Source organism: Delphinapterus leucas, chromosome 6 (assembly GCF_059928025.1).
Source record: "Delphinapterus leucas isolate spDelLeu-1000000601 "Yukka" chromosome 6, BTC_Dleu_Yukka2, whole genome shotgun sequence".
Lineage (NCBI taxonomy): Eukaryota > Metazoa > Chordata > Mammalia > Artiodactyla > Monodontidae > Delphinapterus > Delphinapterus leucas.
In genome coordinates, this window is record NC_143134.1 from 40,884,806 (window position 1) to 40,903,641 (window position 18,836).

The 18,836-nt window shown below is 38.4% G+C and overlaps 1 protein-coding gene across 2 annotated transcripts in view; it reads right to left on the reverse strand.

Moving 5' to 3' along the window:
• The window catches only part of NAA35 (N-alpha-acetyltransferase 35, NatC auxiliary subunit), an 87,457-nt gene extending 69,175 nt beyond the window's left edge, over window positions 1–18,282 (reverse strand). The window contains exons 1-6 of one of the 2 annotated variants that reach the window (XM_089913053.1): window positions 18,147–18,282; window positions 17,205–17,333; window positions 11,791–11,824; window positions 6,088–6,202; window positions 4,949–5,023; window positions 2,507–2,674 (exon numbers count right to left, since the gene is read on the reverse strand). In XM_089913053.1, coding sequence (XP_089769179.1) covers window positions 2,507–2,674; window positions 4,949–5,023; window positions 6,088–6,202; window positions 11,791–11,824; window positions 17,205–17,333; window positions 18,147–18,267 — 642 coding nt within the window. In that variant the 5' untranslated portion in view covers window positions 18,268–18,282. The other variant, XM_022558962.2, reaches the window with a different exon arrangement.
• Window positions 18,283–18,836: the final 554 nt, after the last annotated feature.

Below are 18,836 nucleotides of genomic sequence, written 5' to 3' on the forward strand. Positions count from 1 at the left end.
ACACCTTGATGGAGTGATAAAATCACATCACCATTGAGGGGCAGATGGACACTGTATGCCTCAGATGTGATACCATAAGAAGGACACAACATCACTCACATCATATGCCAGCCAGGACTGCATAATACAAATCTAATCATGAAGAAAGAGCAGACAAACCCCAAGTGAGGAACATTCTATTAAAAAAGGGAAAGTAGGAGAGGGCTGCATTTTCCAAAAATATCACTGTCATTAGAGACAAAAGGATAAGGAACTGTTGTAGATTAAAGGACACTAAAGAGATATGCAGCTAAATGAAGGACATGATCCTAGACTGGATCCCATACCGTAGGGAAAGATAAGAAGGACATTACTGAGTCAACTGATAGAAATGGAACATGGGTAATGGACTGGTATTATAGATTTACTGAGGTTGATAATTGTGCTGTAGTTGTGTATGAGAGTGCCATTTTCCTTACAAGGTGCATACTGATGTGTCTCAGGGAAGAAGATCATAATGTACACAACTTACTCTGCAATGATTCAGAAAAAAATACATATATACATACATACATGCATGAGAGAAAAACTGAAAAAACAAATGAGATAATAGGTTAATAGCAGGTGAATCTGGGTGTTCTTTGTGCAGTTACTGTAACTGCTATTATTTGGAAAATATTTCCAAATAAACTTTTTTTTAAAGATTAAAAAGAGGGAAACAATGACTATTCATATCCTACACACACACACACACACAGAGCATGTGAGTGCCTGTTACAGGTAGAACATGGTATCTCACAGTTTTAATTTGCATTTCTAAAGTGAGGTTAAGCATCTTATGTTTAATGGTCATTCTATTTCCGTAAACTGTCTTCCAATTTTTAAATAACTTTTTACACCTGAAATATTTTTTCTATCTACAATTTACTTTGATGTTGTTATAAACTGAATGTTTGTGTGTCCCCCCCACTCCCAAATTCATATGTGAAATTCTAATGCCCAATGTGATAGTTATTTGGAGGTGAGGCCTTTGGGAGGAACCCACAGAGTTAACAAAAAGTCACAAGGCTTAAAAAAAAATAAAAAAGAGGGGGAACCTATAGATCGAGACTTCAGATATATCAATCAACTGCAATAAACAGACTGAATGTGTCCCATCAAATTTTATATGTTGAAACCTAACCTTCAATGTGATGGTACTGGGAGATGGAGCCTTTAGGAGGTGATCAGGTCATGAGGCTGGGGCCCTCATACATGGGATTAGTGTCCTTATAAAAGAGACCCCAGAGAGCTCCCCACCCCTCCTTCTGCCAAGTGAGGCCACAGTGCAAAGATGAACCAGGAAGCAGGCCCTCACCAGGCACCAAATCTGCTGTTGCCTTGATCTTACACTTCTTAGCTTCCAGACTATGGGAAATAAATTATTGTTTATAAGCTACCCAGTCTATGGTATGCTGTTATGGCAGCCTAAATGGACTAAGGCAGATGTAAAATGCTGATGAAGTAATTTTCAAGGGTACTAACTAATTGTTCCAGTACTATTTGGTAAAAAAATCCTTTTTCTGTCCCACTGATTTTTTATGTCTTTTTGGGTATACCTTGAGAATGTACTTAAAATAATTTGTATGACTCTTCTCACTTTTTAACTCAAACTAATCTTTTAAAAAATTCCGTCCAAATGGATAAGACTTTCCATAATGATATCCATATCAATTCAAATATGTAGCTAAATAACCAATGAGTGTATAAGAAGGACACAGTATTTCAAAAACAACTCATAAGCTACACATTCAAATGTGAAAATCTCATTAGGCATATATTTCATTATTCTCATATACATAATATATATTTAGAAAAGCTTTACACTGAACCATTGCTGAAGCCTAAGATATTTATTCTGTATCAGTAACAGTGTGAAAAACAAAAGCAGTTTCAACAAAGGAAAGAATTAAACAAAAATAATTACTTATCAATAGTTTCAAATGCTATCACATCTCCCCTTAAAATATCAGTATCTGAAATCTTTTTTTTATGATAAGGAGAAAAAAATCTTTCTATGTCTAAAATGCACAACACTTCCTCAGGCTGAGGTACTTACTACTAAGTGGAAGAAAACGTTTATATTCTAAATTATTCTTCATAACTTTGTTTTCCTTAGCTCCCTCTTATCCAAAGACTGAGATTAACTTCTGTGTTATAATTTATAAGAGACCTGAGGGACGAGGCTATCTCTTCTATTTTCTTTGTGAATCCCCACAACATCCAAAATAAAGTACGTCTGTACATTACGGATATTCAATGAATGGTACTGACAAAAGGAACACACATTAAGATGAAGGTCCTTTCTTGGAGAAAACTGGATTGTTTTAGCCAATATATTTGTAAACATCAACAGCATATTACTTTAAAAAACTATTTTTAACTATAAATGTTGACAAAAAAATACATATCACACAATCATTTAAATACTTCACAGTGAATAAGGTAGTCAATGAGCTTCAGGAATTCTTGTATTACAAAATCTTACCTCTTCAAAAACAGCAGCTTTATTTACTTTTTCCCTTGCAATGTCACAGATTTTCAAGATACCCAGAGCAAAAGCTTTCATGGCAGGATCTTCTATAAAGTCTGGATTATGAATGTAAAGGCACGTAAATACTGTCTGTGCCAAGGAATGGCCTTCTAACCATGTTATCTATAAAGAAATAAAAGAACACATATGTTTAAGGTGATACACAGAGTCTGAAAAGTCTGATCCAACAGTCAAAGGCCAGAGTGCCACAGGCCCAAATAAATATGATTAATCACAAGATTTAAAAGATGATTAAAAGGAAGGTCAGAAAAGACAAAGTACAGTTAGAATTCACTTTCATTAACTAAAGTCTTTCAAGAATTAAAAACATGATTACCTTAAAGTAATAGATATGGGAAGCATTCTTTTATATAATTGTTTGCAAATATTCGGAGATTAATGAAATTACAGGGCCTCCTTACATCACATCCAAAAGCTATCAGTTCTACAAAGCAGTCAATAAAAACCTATGAAATTAAGGAATTCACAACTTTATAGCTAACCCGGTTCTTAGCCACTCATTCAACTCTTCTTTTTCATCCCAACTATTACTAACCCAGTCAAGTGCATCACATCTCACCTAGATTACTACAAGAAACTATGCAACTGTTTCCCTTCCTCCCACCTCTACTTCAGTACCCCCACTCAGAGGGATCTTTCTAAAACACAAAAATAATCAGGCAACACTATTTTGAGTGACTACCATGTGCTAGAAGCTAGAAGAACAGCAGCCAAAACTGAGTAATCATGACATCTAAGTACTATGCTAGGTATTTTCATATATCTTATCTCATTTTTTCCTAACACTTTGAGGAAGGCGGTATTTTTCTCATCTTACATATAAAGAAATAGTCAGAGAGTGTAAATAATTTGTCCAAGTTTATTTAGTTATAACTTACACTAAGTCCAAGAATTCTGCAATAGAGCAAAAAAAAAATGCTACATTACAAAATGAGAAAAGCACATGAAAACTGCTCTAATTATGTATTTTGCGTTACTAGTGTGCAGAAGACTTTCCAGACTGAAAACCATCTGCCTATTAAAGTTCAAACTTAGATACAGCCCCGAGTCTCATAGAATTGTTCCTCAACTTTGACAAAAATTCTCCTCCTTGCCTCCTTTTATCCTATTCCACTAGGACAGTAAATGGCTAAAGAGTAATAAAAACATCTCTGAGAGAAACAGACAGCTTTGGAGGAAGAAGAATCAGGATCAGGATTCTGGTTATGCCCCCTACTAGCAAAGTAACCCTAGGCAAATAGATTAAGAGTGGTACCAGATAGCTCGCAGAGCTGATGTAAGACCTAAGTGAGGGACTTCCCTGGTGGCACAGTGGTTAAGAATTCGCCTGCCAATGCAGGGGACACGGGTTCAAGCCCTGGTCCGGGAAGATCCCACATGCTACGGAGCAACTAAGCCCATGCGTCACAACTACTGAGCCTGCCCTCTAGAGCCCGTGAGCCACAACTACTGAGCCTGCCCTCTAGAGCCTGCGAGCCACAACTACTGAGCACACATGCCACAACTACTGACGCCCACACGCCTAGAGCCCGTGCTCCGCAACAAGAGAAGCCACTACGATGAGAAGACCACGCACTGCAATGAAGAATAGCCCCTGCTCGCCGTAACCAGAGAAAGCCCGCACGCAGTAACGAAGACCCAATGCAGCCAAAAATAAATAAATAAATTTATTTTTTTAAAAAAAGACCTAAGTGAAAAATACACACCAAAAATACATAACAGAAGTATTTCATACACACTGGCAATCAATGAGTATTTTACTAGATGCACAAATGAAGAAATTTTATATTATTTCTAAGGACAATGATTTAATATCAAGTTTAAAAAAGAAAGGGACAGTCAGAAAGAAGGGGGCAGAAAAAAGGGCTGTACAAATGAGAATTTTCCCACAATTAAACCACATGATCCAGGGAGGACAACCTATTCAGCATATATATATAAATCACTAAAAAATTTTCTTCATAGTAGAAAATGGTCAGTTTACTTCAATATACCTTAGATTAGGAAAAAAACTTATCCAAAGCCAATCCAAAATTCTCTTTGGTTTAATTTCATGCTTATTAATGGAATCTCCCAATTTCAGATTTGTTTCCCTGGGTAGCTTGAGAATAAAAAGGGTACTTTGGATAATGCCTATATATTATTATCTTCCTTGGAAACAAAATATCCTTCCAGAAAATGAGAACCTAAAACCACCCAGATGAAAAGATAAAAGGCTGTTTCCTACAGCATAACTTGGCCTGCTAATCTTATGTACATCTTACTAGGCCAAGCATTACATATATTTCATATTCAATGTTGTTGTATATACTTTCAAACTGAAATTCAAGTAAGTCACAGTTTTTAAATTAACCAACATGTTATCTTAACTCTTACCAAACAGCAAAAACATGTATCCATTATCCCTATCAATTCAGGCAAGGTGAGGTCTTTAATTTTAATGGTGCCATCCTAAAAAGAAGGAGAAATATGACATATAAGTTTTTAAAATATGTATGGCTACTACGTACAATAAATATTTTAAAATATCAATTCTAAGGAAACTATCTCATCATCTGATAAAACTAAGGTGCCAAATAAACTCTGTATTTTTAAAAATAATGTATTTTAATGGGTCTTCAATATGAAAAATCAAAGCCTCTCGAATTTGAAACAGAATAAAGGCCTTTATAAAAAAAGAGAGTCAGGGCTTCCCTGGTGGCTCAGTGGTTGAGAGTCTGCCTGCTGATGCAGGGGACATGGGTTCGTGCCCCGGTCCGGGAAGATCCCACATGCCGCGGAGCGGCTGGGCCTGTGAGCCATGGCCGCTGGGCCTGCACGTCTGGAGCCTGTGCTCCTCAACGGGAGAGGGCACAACAGTGAGAGGCCCACGTACCGCCAGAAAAAAAAAAAAATAGAGTCAAACCAACAAGCATTTTAAAAGCACAGTTCAAATTAGTTTTAAACATTAGTAAGTATGAAGCATTTTAATAAACTGAAACTACTCACAAAGAAAATAAAACTACTTACAAAGAAAAAAAATGTTTTAAACATTTCCCTTAAACTAATTAACTATACTACTCATAATTTTTTTTAACACTCTCCACTTACTTAGCAGATCTTTCTTCACAAAATATGCAAAAATTAAACTCTGAGGCAACTATGAATGAACTTCTAAATCAATTCTCATTGAGTTAAACATCCAGCTCACTACCACAAGCATTTTACTTAATATATTAATACATAAAATTTAATCCCTAAGCCAATTACCCAGGTATGTGAATACATACTCAAATGCTTTCAAAAATTAACTTAAAAAGTGTGCACAGACACAAATTTAGAGCAAGCTTTTAATGGAGACATTAAACAATAAAAATTTCAATGGAAAGAGAAATAACCAACGCTTGTTTACATACCTGAGAGACATTTAAGAAAATTACACTTTAACATACTAAGTTTAATTTCCATTATTAATCAAAATGTTTTAACATATGAATAACAATAAAAGAAAACACAAACGGCACAATGGTGACTACCTTGATAGCTTGTTCAAAATTGAGAACTTTTCGATTAACTTGGTTTCCAATCATGCCAGCATCCATCTTGGGATCCATCATTTCAATGGCAGACATAGCTTCAAAAAGACCAAATCTGCAAATAAAAAAATTGACTCTACAAATTGTTTATGAACTAATAAGCTTACCCAGATTCCTACAATGGTACAAAAATTATTACAGTACTTTAAATAACTACCCTATTTTATGTATTTGGTCTTTCCAACTTGCTATCACTTCTACTTCAATTAGATAATCTTCCTTTAACATAAAAATTCTTCCATGTACTTGTCACTCAAATTATTTTACACGTACTATGAGGCAAGAAAAGAATTAAAACCAAAGTTGTTTTAGTTCTTCCTTCAAAAAGTTAGAAGTTTTTGAAAAAAAGAGATCAACTGATCTACAATGGATTTCATTTTGCCTTCTTTAAATAATTTTCTCTAACTATTTAACACTTAGAAAGTTATGTTTGGAATAATCATTATCAAATGTAACTTTTAGATTTTTTTCATTTTCTTTACATCTTGAAAGTCTAAAAACCTGGCATGTTACCATCTATAATGCCCAAAGTTTTGGCAATTACATAAGAAAAAAATAAAATCCAGAAATTCTGATGGTCTGGTGTTTGTGGCTTATTAGCCACAGAAGCAGATAGTTGTGATGTAGTGTGGACTGATTAGTTAGTATATCTTTGAGATATGAGAAAAGAAAAGCCTAAAAGAAAGTGACTGTCCATCAAGTTACTGACTTCCTATTTTGCTTAGTCTAAGCCATTAGATTACCAGGAAAAAAAAGGCATCTACCTTGTTACATTAAATCATTTCTCTCAGAAAAGCAGCAGCAGTAAGACATCAAGAAAAATAAACAAATCGGACCTAATCAAACTTAGAAGCTTTTGCACAGCAAAAGAAACCATAAACAAAATGAAAAGACAACCTACAGAATGGGAGAAAATATTTGTAAATGATGCAACCAACAAGGGCTTAATTTCCAAAATACATAAACAGCTCATACAACTCAACAACAGCAACAAAAAACAACCCAATTGAAAAATGGGCAGAAGACCTACACAGACGTTTCTCCAAAGAAGAAATACAAATGGCCAGTAGGCACATGAAAAGATGCTCAACATCTCTAATTATTAAAGAAATGCAAATCAAAACCACAATGAGGTACCACCTCACACTGCTCAGAATGCCCATCATTAAAAACTCTACAAATAACAAATGCCAGAGACAATGTGGAGAGAACGGAACCCTCCTGCACTGTTGGTGGGAATGTAAGTTGGTACAGCCACTATGGAAAAGAGTATGGAGGTTCCTGAGAAAACTAAAAATAGAATTACCAAATGATCCAACAATCCCACTCCTGGGCATATACAGACAAAACTTTAATTCAAAAAGATACATGTACCCCTATGTTCACAGCAGCACTATTACACAACAGCCAAGACACGGAAACAGCCTAAAAGTCCAACTGACAGATGAATGGGTAAAGAAGGTGTGGTACATAAATAAAATGGAATACTACTCATCCATAAAAAAAGAATGAAATAATGCCATTTGCAGCAACATGGATGGACCTAGACATTACCATACTAAGTGAAGTCAGACAGAAAAAGACAAAAACCGTATGATATCACTTATATGTGGAATCTAAAATATGACACAAATGAACCTATCTACGAAACAGAAACAGACTCATGGACATAGAGAACACACTTGTGGTTGTCAAGGGGGAGGGGGTTGGGGGAAGGATGCAGTGGGAGGTTGGGGTTAGCAGATGTAAACTATTATATAGAGAATAAACAACAAGGTCCTACTGTATAGCACAGAGAACTATATTCGATGTCCTATGATGAACCATAATGGAAAAGGAGACATAAAAAATATATATACATACGTATAACAATCATTTTGCTGTACAGCAGAAATTAACACGACATTGTAAATCAACTATAATTCAATTAAAAAAAAAAGAAGAGCTTTAAGGAGACACTCCCTGAAATCCATCAAACCTCTTAATGCTTCAATTTAAGATACTCTGACAATATGAGCATACTGAAGAAAACTCTCATCTATAAATTTGATGCAATGTTGTGAATCAAAACCCAAATGGTATTTCTCAATGAGCTTGTCAAGCCGAAAGAGAAAATATGCAAAAATGGAAAAGAACCTTTTCAATAAAAGAACAGGGATTCACCAAATATCAAAGATACTATAAACCTGTAGTAATTAAAAGCATTCTAGCACACACAGATGAAGAAAAAACAATCCAAAGCCATGTTTTTGTAGGAAGTACATAAGATAAAGGTGGAATTTCAAATTAGTGGAAAAACAGTGTATTAGTCAATAAATACTATTAAGACAAATGGCTAACCATCCTGAAAAAGTGAAATCTTTGATTTACGCAATTTAATAAAACAAACCCCAGGCAGATCTAAGTTCTAAACCTAAAATAAGCAAACAAACAAAAACTCTTTTAATAATTTACAAAGCCACAAAGAAAAAAGTCGATAACTCCAACTGTGTAAAATATTAAAAATTTATATGTAGCAATAAACCAGTCAGTTAAAACACTGACAATTATCTAGGGGAAATATTTTTAATATAGGTAATTTTGAAAAAGTTAATATCCAGAATATATAACTAACTCATACAAATAGGAAAAGGCAAATAATCCAAAGAAAAGTAGGCAAAGGACATGAATGGATAATTAACAGAAGAGAAAATATAAACTATTAATAAAAAAGTAAAAAGCTATTCAAATTCTAATGTAATCAAGTAATGCAAAACAAAATGATGCTGGTTTTTGGCAGGGGTGGGGGGGAGTAAGGAAACTTTTGTTTTGTTTTGTTTTTGTTTTTCTTGTTTTTTGCGGTACGCGGGGCTCTCACTGTTGTGGCCTCTCCCGTTGCGGAGCAACAGGCTCCGGACGCGCAGGCTCAGCGGCCATGGCTCACGGGCCTAGCCGCTCCGCGGCATGTGGGATCTTCCCGGACCAGGGCACGAACCCGTGTCCCCTGCATTGGCAGGCGGACTCTCAACCACTGCACCACCAGGGAAGCCCTTTTTTTTAATTTGTACTCTCATATGCTGTTGGTGTTAGTGTAAACTGATAAAGACTTTTGTGAGGGAAAAAATTTGGCTGAATCCATTAAAATCCAGTCATTTGATTTCTAGGCTTCTAAAATTCATTTGCACATGTATATGTATAAAGAGGCTTGTATAAATTAAATGTTTTCAATTTTCCCACGTTACCAAAATATGTTGCCATCTGAATGTCCATCAATAGGGATACCATAGAACAAATTATGGTACAGTCATTTTATAAAATAAAAAGCAGCAGTTAAAATGAACAAGGTGGAGTTAACATGGAAAGATCTCCAAGATATACTGAAAGTGGGGGGTGGGGAATTTGCAGAATACACACAGTCAACCCTCGCTATCCACAGGGGGTTAGCTCCAGGAGCCTCCACAGATGCTCAAGTCCCTTACATAAAGAATGGCAAAGCTGAATACTGTACTATATATCCCCACTTACAGTTAACTAGTTTTACAGATTTCATTCACGTATATAAGAATATATATTTTTATAGGTCAAGGACATGTAACAATCTGATGACTTATAACAATGACTATCTCCAAGCAAAGAACAGAGATTGTGTTGGAGAGATGGTGTCATGAGAAGTTCTGCTTCATCTCTAATGTTTAAATTTGTTAAAAACAAAGTATCCGTTTATTACTTATATGAAAACAACTAAAGAAAAGTTGTTAATGGCACAATTAAAACCCTAGATCAATAAAGTCTACCATATGACCCAGCAATCCCACTACTCAGCATATACCCTGAGAAAACCATTCAAAAGGACACATGTACCCCAATGTTCACTGCAGCAGTATTTACAATAGCCAGGATGTGGAAACAACCTAAATGTCCAACAAAAGATGAATGGATAAAGAAGATGTGGTACATATATACAATGGAATATTACTCAGTCATAAAAAGGAACGAAGTTGGGTCATTTGTAGAGATGTGGATGGACCTAGAGTCTGTCATACAGAGTGAAGTAAGGCAGAAAGAGAAAAACAAATACCGTATATTAATGCATATATGTGGAATCTAGAAAAATGGTACAGGTGAACCTATTTGCAAGGCAGGAACAGAGACACAGATGTACAGAACGGACACGTGGACACAGGCGGCAGGGAAGAGAAGGGTGGGACAAATTGGGAGATTAGGATTGACATATATACACTACCATGCATAAAATAGCTAGCAGGAACATGCTATAAAGCACAGGAAGCTCAGCTCGGTACTCTGTGATGACCTGGAAAGGTGGGGTGGGGGGTGGGAGGGAGGCTCAAGAGGGAGGGGATATAAGTATACATATAGCTGATTCATTGTACTTCACTGTACAGCAGAAAGTAACACAACAATGTAAAGCAGTTATACTCCAATAAAAAAATTTTTAAAAAAATAAGGTATTTGCTTCACTAGTAAAATTGCTATAGAAACCAGAGTAGCAGTAAGTTAGCTATTCCACGCATTCAACAAATACTGAGTGCCTGCTTATGTGCTAGGCACTGTTCTAGGCACTTGAGATACATGAGTGAGCAAAACAAATTTGCCTGTCTCATGGGGCTTACGTTCTAGTGGAAGGAAACAAATAATAAAGATAAGTAAATGACATAGAAGGCTAGAACATCGTACATGCTAGGGGGGAAAAAATGACAGTTAAAGAAGATATGGATTAAAAGGATACAAATTTAATAGATGGCCAGTGTAGGCTGCTGGCAATCATGATCCCTGGACTCAGTGTCTAAAACCTTGGGGAAATGAAGAGGGCTATGTCCCTCTAGCGGCCCTCTCTCAAATGTTATTCCATAGTCAGGAGCCACATTCTTTCCTGCATTAGCTTATGGTTTGATTTCATTATACCCTTCCTATCATTGCCTGTGACATCAAAATGATGACCTACAGTGGTTCTCAAAGTGTGGTCCCTAGATCAGCAGCATCAATCTCACCTGAGAACTTGAGAAATTCAACTTCTGTGACCCCACACTAGACCTACTAAATAAGGAACTCTGGGGGTGGGTTCCAGAAATCTGTGTTTTAAAACCCTTCTGATGATTCTGATGTCATTAAAGTCTGAGAAGAACTAAATTTCAAGTTTCTACTTCCCCTAACAAACGTCCAATCTTGTCTACTTACTAATTTAAAATTTCATACTCCCAACCTTGAAAATTGAGTCTGGCCACAGCAGTATAGGAACTGAGGCTATCTATGGGAATATAAATATAATCAAGAATTTCCTTTCATTTACCTTTCTAGGGATTCTCAATCTACTTTCATCTAGGCATTTAATCACCTACCTCTGGTCATCAACCAGCATATCACATACAACATGCAACCAATACCTTTTCTCAAGAAATTCCACATCCTGTATACCTACCCTCAAGGAATGACCATAAGTCACAGTTTCACTAGGTACAACCACTTCCTATCACGACTAAGGTCAGCTGCCCCAAAACAGCTGACCAAGGTTAAAAATATATAGTTAGTGTTATTCTTACAGCTTTGAAATGTAAAATTACTCAGACTTCAAGGAATACTACTGCACAGGAGACAAAATAGATGGAAATATTACACTACACTATTTCAAAGGACACAAATACTTACAGCTTATCATGAAGCAGTTCTCCCAACTTTAATTCTAAAAGAAACAAAGAGAAAAATCTTTTGAATAATACCATATTTATATTTAACTGTTAATTCTAAGAAAAAAATGAAACAAAATATTAGCACCTGAAAAATGTGCTTGCAGTCCTTTAGACTTCATTTTCTAAGAAATGGTCATATTATTTCTACTCAATTACTAATATAATGTCTTCTACACAGTGAATATTTAAACACTAACTATAAATTGAACTTCTGAGAATTAACAAGTGACCCATCACAGGCTATAATAATACAACCAGAATTATCAGGCCCATTTTTTAAAAACCACTAATACATTTCTCCCTGAGTAAACTTTTTCACAGAACTGTATGCTATTTCTCAAGTTGTTGTTTTGTTTTTTTTTTGCAGTACGCGGGCCTCTCACTGTTGTGGCCTCTCCCGTTGCGGAGCACAGGCTCCGGATGCGCGGCTCAGCGGCCGTGGCTCACGGGCCCAGCCTCTGCGCGGCACGTGGGATCTTCCCGGACCGGGGCACGAACCCGTGTTCCCTGCATCAGCAGGCGGACTCTCAACCACTGCGCCACCAGGGAAGCCCTCTCAAGTTGTTTTTAAACTACTTGCCATCATAATCTAATCTCCTTTTGTCCCAGGAACAGTGTTGAAACTATTTTTTTATTACATTTTATTTAAATAATGTAGAAAACACTTGCATAAACAGCTGATCAAAAGAGTGTTAATCCTCCATAAAGCAGCAGTTCTCAACCTTGGCTGCATATCAGTATCAATTGGGGACCTTTTGAAAACCCCAATGTCCAATCAGCACCCCAAACCAATCAAATTCTAGGAGTGGGACCCACAGAGTGGTTTTAAAGTACTCCAGATGATTTCAATGTGCAAGTAAAGTAGCTTAAATGTTGATGGTCAACTCCTGTGGAAGATATAAAGAAGCAGTTCTCAGAATATTACTAATCTCCCTAGCTAATAAGTTAAATGACATTCATTTTTTAAAGTTCCATGTACCAAAACAGATAAATCAATGAGAAGCATTTATCAAAATACTGTAATGAAGCATAATAGAACATACAGTGGTTCTCAAAGATGGTTTGAGAACCCAGGAGCCTGTGATGTTAAAGTCATTTTGTTATAATACTAAAATACTAAAATAATACTAATACATTTTGTAAATAATACTAAACTTTTTTCATTGTGTTGACATTTACAATGATGATGCAAAAGCAATGGTGTAAAGAGGAAAAGGGCAAAACTCTATCTTCAGCACAAATCAAGGCAGTGGCCCCAAGCTAAACAGTGTATTCTTCACTTCCATGCACTTTCACTTAAGAAGTCCTTGATGGAACAGTAAAAATTATTAATCTCAGGGCCAGGACCAGAGTGCAAGTAAGGCATGTAGGTTGCAAAATTTAAGAAGGCACTTTCAAGTAGTGCCTTCTTAAATTTTGTACCCTAACTGCCTCACTCACTTCATCCTAGGGCTGGTCCTGATATACCTAATTAAATTTCAATCTTTGAATACATCTTTTTAATATTCTATTTGACAAATGGGAAGTATACATAAACACTTCCTCTGCTTACCAAAGTAACAGACCGTCTCAAGGAAAAGCTCTTGCACAACTATCATGAAACGCCACTTTTACTTGAAAGAACAGTGACAAATTATAGTTATTCAGACTTGACAATATGGCATTTTCTTGAAAATAAATGAGTTTGTCGCTTTAGGAAAATAACTGACAAGGTTTATTGCCAGTGATAAAATTTGAGCTTTCAAGGAAAAATCGGAATTTTGGAAAGCATGTATCTGCCACTGTGAACTTGACAGTGTCCCAATACTTAAAAAGGCTTTCCTGAGGATACTGTGGTGATATTAACAAATGTGCTTTTTAATACTGAATAATGAAGTGTGTCAACACTTGGAAAATGTGCTTAACTCACTAAACCAATATTTTGCAAATAGCAATGCATGTTACAAAATTAGGCATGGATAAAAGATCCCTTCAATGTTCTAGACAGACCAATATACTTTATGTAACACAGCGTGATAGGTCCACTGATATGCTTTCAGATTCCACACTGCAATCTTAATCTTTAAGAAACTACCACCTGCCAAGTTTTGGTATAGTAGCAAAGAATATCCACAATTACCTGAAAAGGTTCCACCATCTTTTAACTACACATTTGGTGAGGCCTGATATACTTCCTATACTTCTACCAAAACGACATGTGGCAACAGACTGAACACAGAAGCAGATAGGGAATTCAGGTGTCCTCTATTATGCCGACATCAAAGAGATTTTCAAAAGTATAAAACAATGCCACTCTTCAAAGTTGTTCTTTGTTTTGGAAAATACATTTTTCATTTTAATAATGTTATGTTGACATGCAATGGGTTTATTACCATTTTCAAATGAACAAGTATTTTTAAAATTTGTTTTAAATTCTAATACCGTAAACATCAATATACATATAATACACATAAACAATACTTTTTAAAAGCATAAGACGGTATTTTTAAGAGTATAATGGGGTTCTGATACCAAAAAGTTGAGAACTGCTGTAATAATTTACCATATACTTAGGGTAGATTTGGGTACCAAATAGCTTCACTGAACACTCCACAGACCTAGAAGCAAGTCGGTCACTCTGGGCCCAGATTTTATCATCTGTAAAATGAAGGCCTGTACTAGATGATTCTGTTAAAGTTCCTTAGGACATCCTCCCTTTTGCCTTGGAAATGAACAATGAACTATAACTTGTAGCTGGAGTTTGGGTTTGCAGCAGTGCTAAGCACTTGAAGCATACGATCATTCCCCTGAAGAAAAGTAATCTAACGGGATGAGAAAAACATGTAACTATTTGACAACGCAAATACATTTTACCCTCTTATAAATGAGAAGATAATTTGAAAACTGGTGTTACAGATCTTTGAATATATTTCTACACATAACATTGTAAATCATGGTTAAGTTCACTGCTAGGGTCGCTATGAAGACCCTACTGAATCTATGATATAGCTGGAATCCAGTACCGTTGTACAGTGATAATTAAACAGATGAATTAAAGTTTACCCCTGGGTAAAGGTGGCCAACTGAACACATGCAACAACCTTTAACTCCCTCCTGAAATCTCATTTAAACAATTAAAGGAAAAAGAAAATTTTTTTTTTTAAAGAAAGCTATGAACCTAAAGGAAGAGGAAAAATTGGTGCAGAAATAATACAACAAAATTAGGGAAACTTGGAAACAGAAAGACAAGTCGTTTCCTAGCAAACCCAAGAAAAATAAAACCAGCAGTGGAGAAAGCCAAAACCAACCCGATTTACCACTTACCTCTGAAAGTGAGGATATAAAGATGGGCTAAAACATAGAGAACTGAGCCATTAGACAGCCCAGAGCCCTGCCCTAATTTACAGAACAAGATAACTACCCCTCCCTCACCCTGGATAATACTGAAGGCTTTCTTTGAAAAGGGCAAACCAAAAAATCTCCAGGGACAGAAGGTTATTTGAAGGGTAGGATTCAGTACTGGAAAGAGGGGGCATTAAGTGAATATGTAAAAATTCTAGACCTCTTCCCCCACTTAACTGTTAAATCACAGGCAAACAGTCAAATCTTCAACCTCAAGCAGGAGATTAGATAAAATTTTCTCTACAGAATATAATCTTTCTAAGAGGAAGGAGCTAAATAACTGACACCAGAGGTTCTCCAACACAAAAGCCAAGTCAGATCACCTGATACTGGCGTTCATAGCAGAGGAGTCCTGCTCAAAAATTCGGAGCTTCCAGCTGGCTTTTTGGCAGCCTCCCCCCACCTTCAACAGGCAACAAAGGATTCTTAGATATCTGAAGTAATCCCCTAACACGAAAGATAGAAACCAAAGAAAACAAACTAAAAAAGGCAAGTTGGAGGAAAGACGCTAAGTTGGGAAACAAAATTTCAAAAGAACTATTATTATTCTTAGAAAAAATAGTGCAACCCTGAAACAAAAACACTCTACTTTTATTAAAAAAAAGAAACATTCAGAGGGAAAAAAATCTTAGAAATTAAAAACATTACAGCAGGGGCTTCCCTGGTGGCGCAGTGGTTGAGAGTCCGCCTGCCGATGCAGGGGACATGGGTTCGTGCCCCAGTCCGGGAGGATCCCACATGCCGCGGAGCGGCTGGGCCCATGAGCCATGGCCGCTGAGCCTGTGCGTCTGGAGCCTGTGCTCTGCAACGGGAGAGGCCACAACAGTGAGAGGCCCGGGTACCGCAAAAAAAAAAAAAAAAAAAAAAAAAAAAACACATTACAGCAGAAAAGAAAAATTAAATTGAGAATCTTAGTCCACTCAGGCAGCTATAACTAAAATACCATAAATTGGGTGGCCTATGAATAACAAACTTTTTTTTTTTTTTTTTTGCGGTATGTGGGCCTCCCACCACCGTGGCCTCTCCCGTTTTGCGTTATCGACAGGATTTCTGCACTCACAGAGCTTATATTTCAGTGGGTGAGGCTAACAATAAAAGATAATTGAAAATGATGGTTTCTCACAGTAGATAAGTGCTATGAAGAAAATAAAGCAGGGTGATTCAACTGAGGTGGAGCTGGACAGAAGAGAATGAGGGGATAAATCTGTTTAGATTGGCTGTTGAGACCTCACTGGGACGGTAACATTTTTTTTTTTTTAATATTTATTTATTTATTTGGCTGTACCGGGTCTTAGTTGCGGCATGTGGGATCTAGTTCCCTCACTAGGGATGGAACCTGGGCCCCCTGCATTGGGAGCACGGAGTCTTAACCGCTGGACCACCAGAGAAGTCCCTGGAACAGTAACATTTAAGTGGTCAGGAAGGAGCCAGCTATGTAAAGACCTGGGGACACAACCTTAGTGTGTTTAATGAGATAAGGATCTCATGACCGAACATAATGAGTCTAGTGAAGCAGTGGTACAAAAAAAGTCTGAGGCAGACACTAGATCACATAGGCCAAAGGGAAGAAGTTTGAATTTTATTCTACATGAACAGGAAGCCACTGGAGGATCTTAAGCAGGGAATGACATGATCCGATTATTTTCAAACCTCAAATATACAATAATACTCCCGTCTTTAGGGCGACAGAATTCGTATTTCCACAGTTTGAAATGACTGCTATGTACTCTCTAACCTGTTATTTAAAAGTTAGAAAATTTTAACCCAAGAAACTGCCTGAACATCTGTATTTAATGCTATAACCTACATAAACTGGCTTTAAATGAAAGTTAAAATCAGAGGATAGAGAATGAATAAGTGTGGTTAACAAACTCGATAAACCACACATGTTGATTTTTTTCCATTTATTGAGATAGTTTAGAAATCACAGTCCACATTTTTATTGCACCATTTCCAAAATTTTGAACTTCTAATTCAAAAATTCAAACTCACCTCGACAAGCTTCTTCAAAATCTTGAGTTATGTCCACCCAGTTTGTATTGCTTTTTTCCATCTTTTCTGGTATACTGAGCTCCCATCCTGAATCATCATCGTCTACAGAAGCTTTCATAACCATTATTCCTATAAAATTAATATTGGTGTAAAAGAGAGAATGTAGCTTTCAGGGCAAGAGTATTTGCAAACCATGTGCGTTTAAGCATTGGATGAAAGTCTTACTAAACTCTTTAAGCAGAGCTCTTCCGAGTTTGAGGACCGCACTGTAAAAACCTACCTTACTGCAATTAAATCCCACGTCAATTAACACTGCTGCTGCTTTGCCTATTTAGGAAGAAAAAAATCACAAACCATCCCACAGCTGGCCCAAAGAGAACCAACTCCAGAGCTTCCTACTTTCAACACTGGCCACAAATAACCAAGGCACTCTTCAGGGTCCCCTCTCGAAGCCCAAGACCCCAGCAACTACACAAGTCAAGGTGGTCCTTCACCTGCCCGGAGCTCGCCGGGCCAACCTCTCCCGGCCCAGCCGGACCCCTACACAGCCTGTCCGGGGGGCATAGCGTGAGGGAGCGCACCGCCGGGCCCCAGTCGCCGGGCCCAGGGCGGGGGCGCACCTGAGGAGGGGACCGCCCCACCCGGGTCAGCCCGGCCCGGCCCCAGCCCCACGGGCACGGAGGCAAGGACAGGGCTGTCGTCGCGCGGGAGAACTGGCACGCCCGGTGCCAGGTCGTCGCCCCGATAACACCCAGTAAGGCCAGGGCCCCGGCGGGCAGTGGGCACGGGGAAGCCCGCAGCTCCTACCTGAAGCGCGGCGGGAGGGCAGGGGCCGCAGGGTGACCTGGCGTACCCAGGGTCCGCCACGCGCGCGGGGTGCTGCGGCTCTCTGACACGGGAGGGAAGAAGTCTCAATGGCTCCGAACAGCGGTCCCTATCTACTTCTCCCTTGGCCACCCGCGCTGCCACGCACCGCCCAGCTCGCGGAAATAACGACGGCGCCTGGGCCGCCGCAGCCAACCCCTCCCCTCTCAGCCCAGCCCGACCGGCAGCGTGCGCGCATGCGTACGCCGGGTGCGCGCGACCCCGCCTCCTCTCCCTCACGCCTTGGGACTTCGCGCTCCCCGGCCACACCCCCTTCCTCGCTACCGACAGCCTTAGGCCGGGGCGGCTATCTTCTCTTCTCGCGGGATTAGAGCCAATCGCGAGACCGGAAGCTACCTTCCTTCTCCAGCCTGCGGCCTTGTCCTGGGTGAGTGCCGGTAAGGGGCGGAGCCTGAGGGCCCAGAGCCCGTCCCGCTTCGCGTCGCGCGGTTCTCTGGGAAATTCTTAGAAAGGTGCCGGGAAGGCGCGAGGAAGTGATGGAAGTACGCGCAGGGGTTAGTTGTTGGGGCCTTGCATGAAGAGCCCAGTTACGAGAGCTCCATCGAGCTGGTGCTGCCTGACACCGGTTTTATGTTTCCTAGAGAGCCTGGGGATTTCATGCGGAAAAATTGAAACAAAATATAAGCAGAATCAAGCCAGTTATTTTCTTTTAGACCCTTTACATGGTTTAGATTTTTCCTGAAATTAATGATCAGTTTTAAAGTGGGGTTACATAAGTAGACTAGAATGGGTAGGAAACGAAACGCA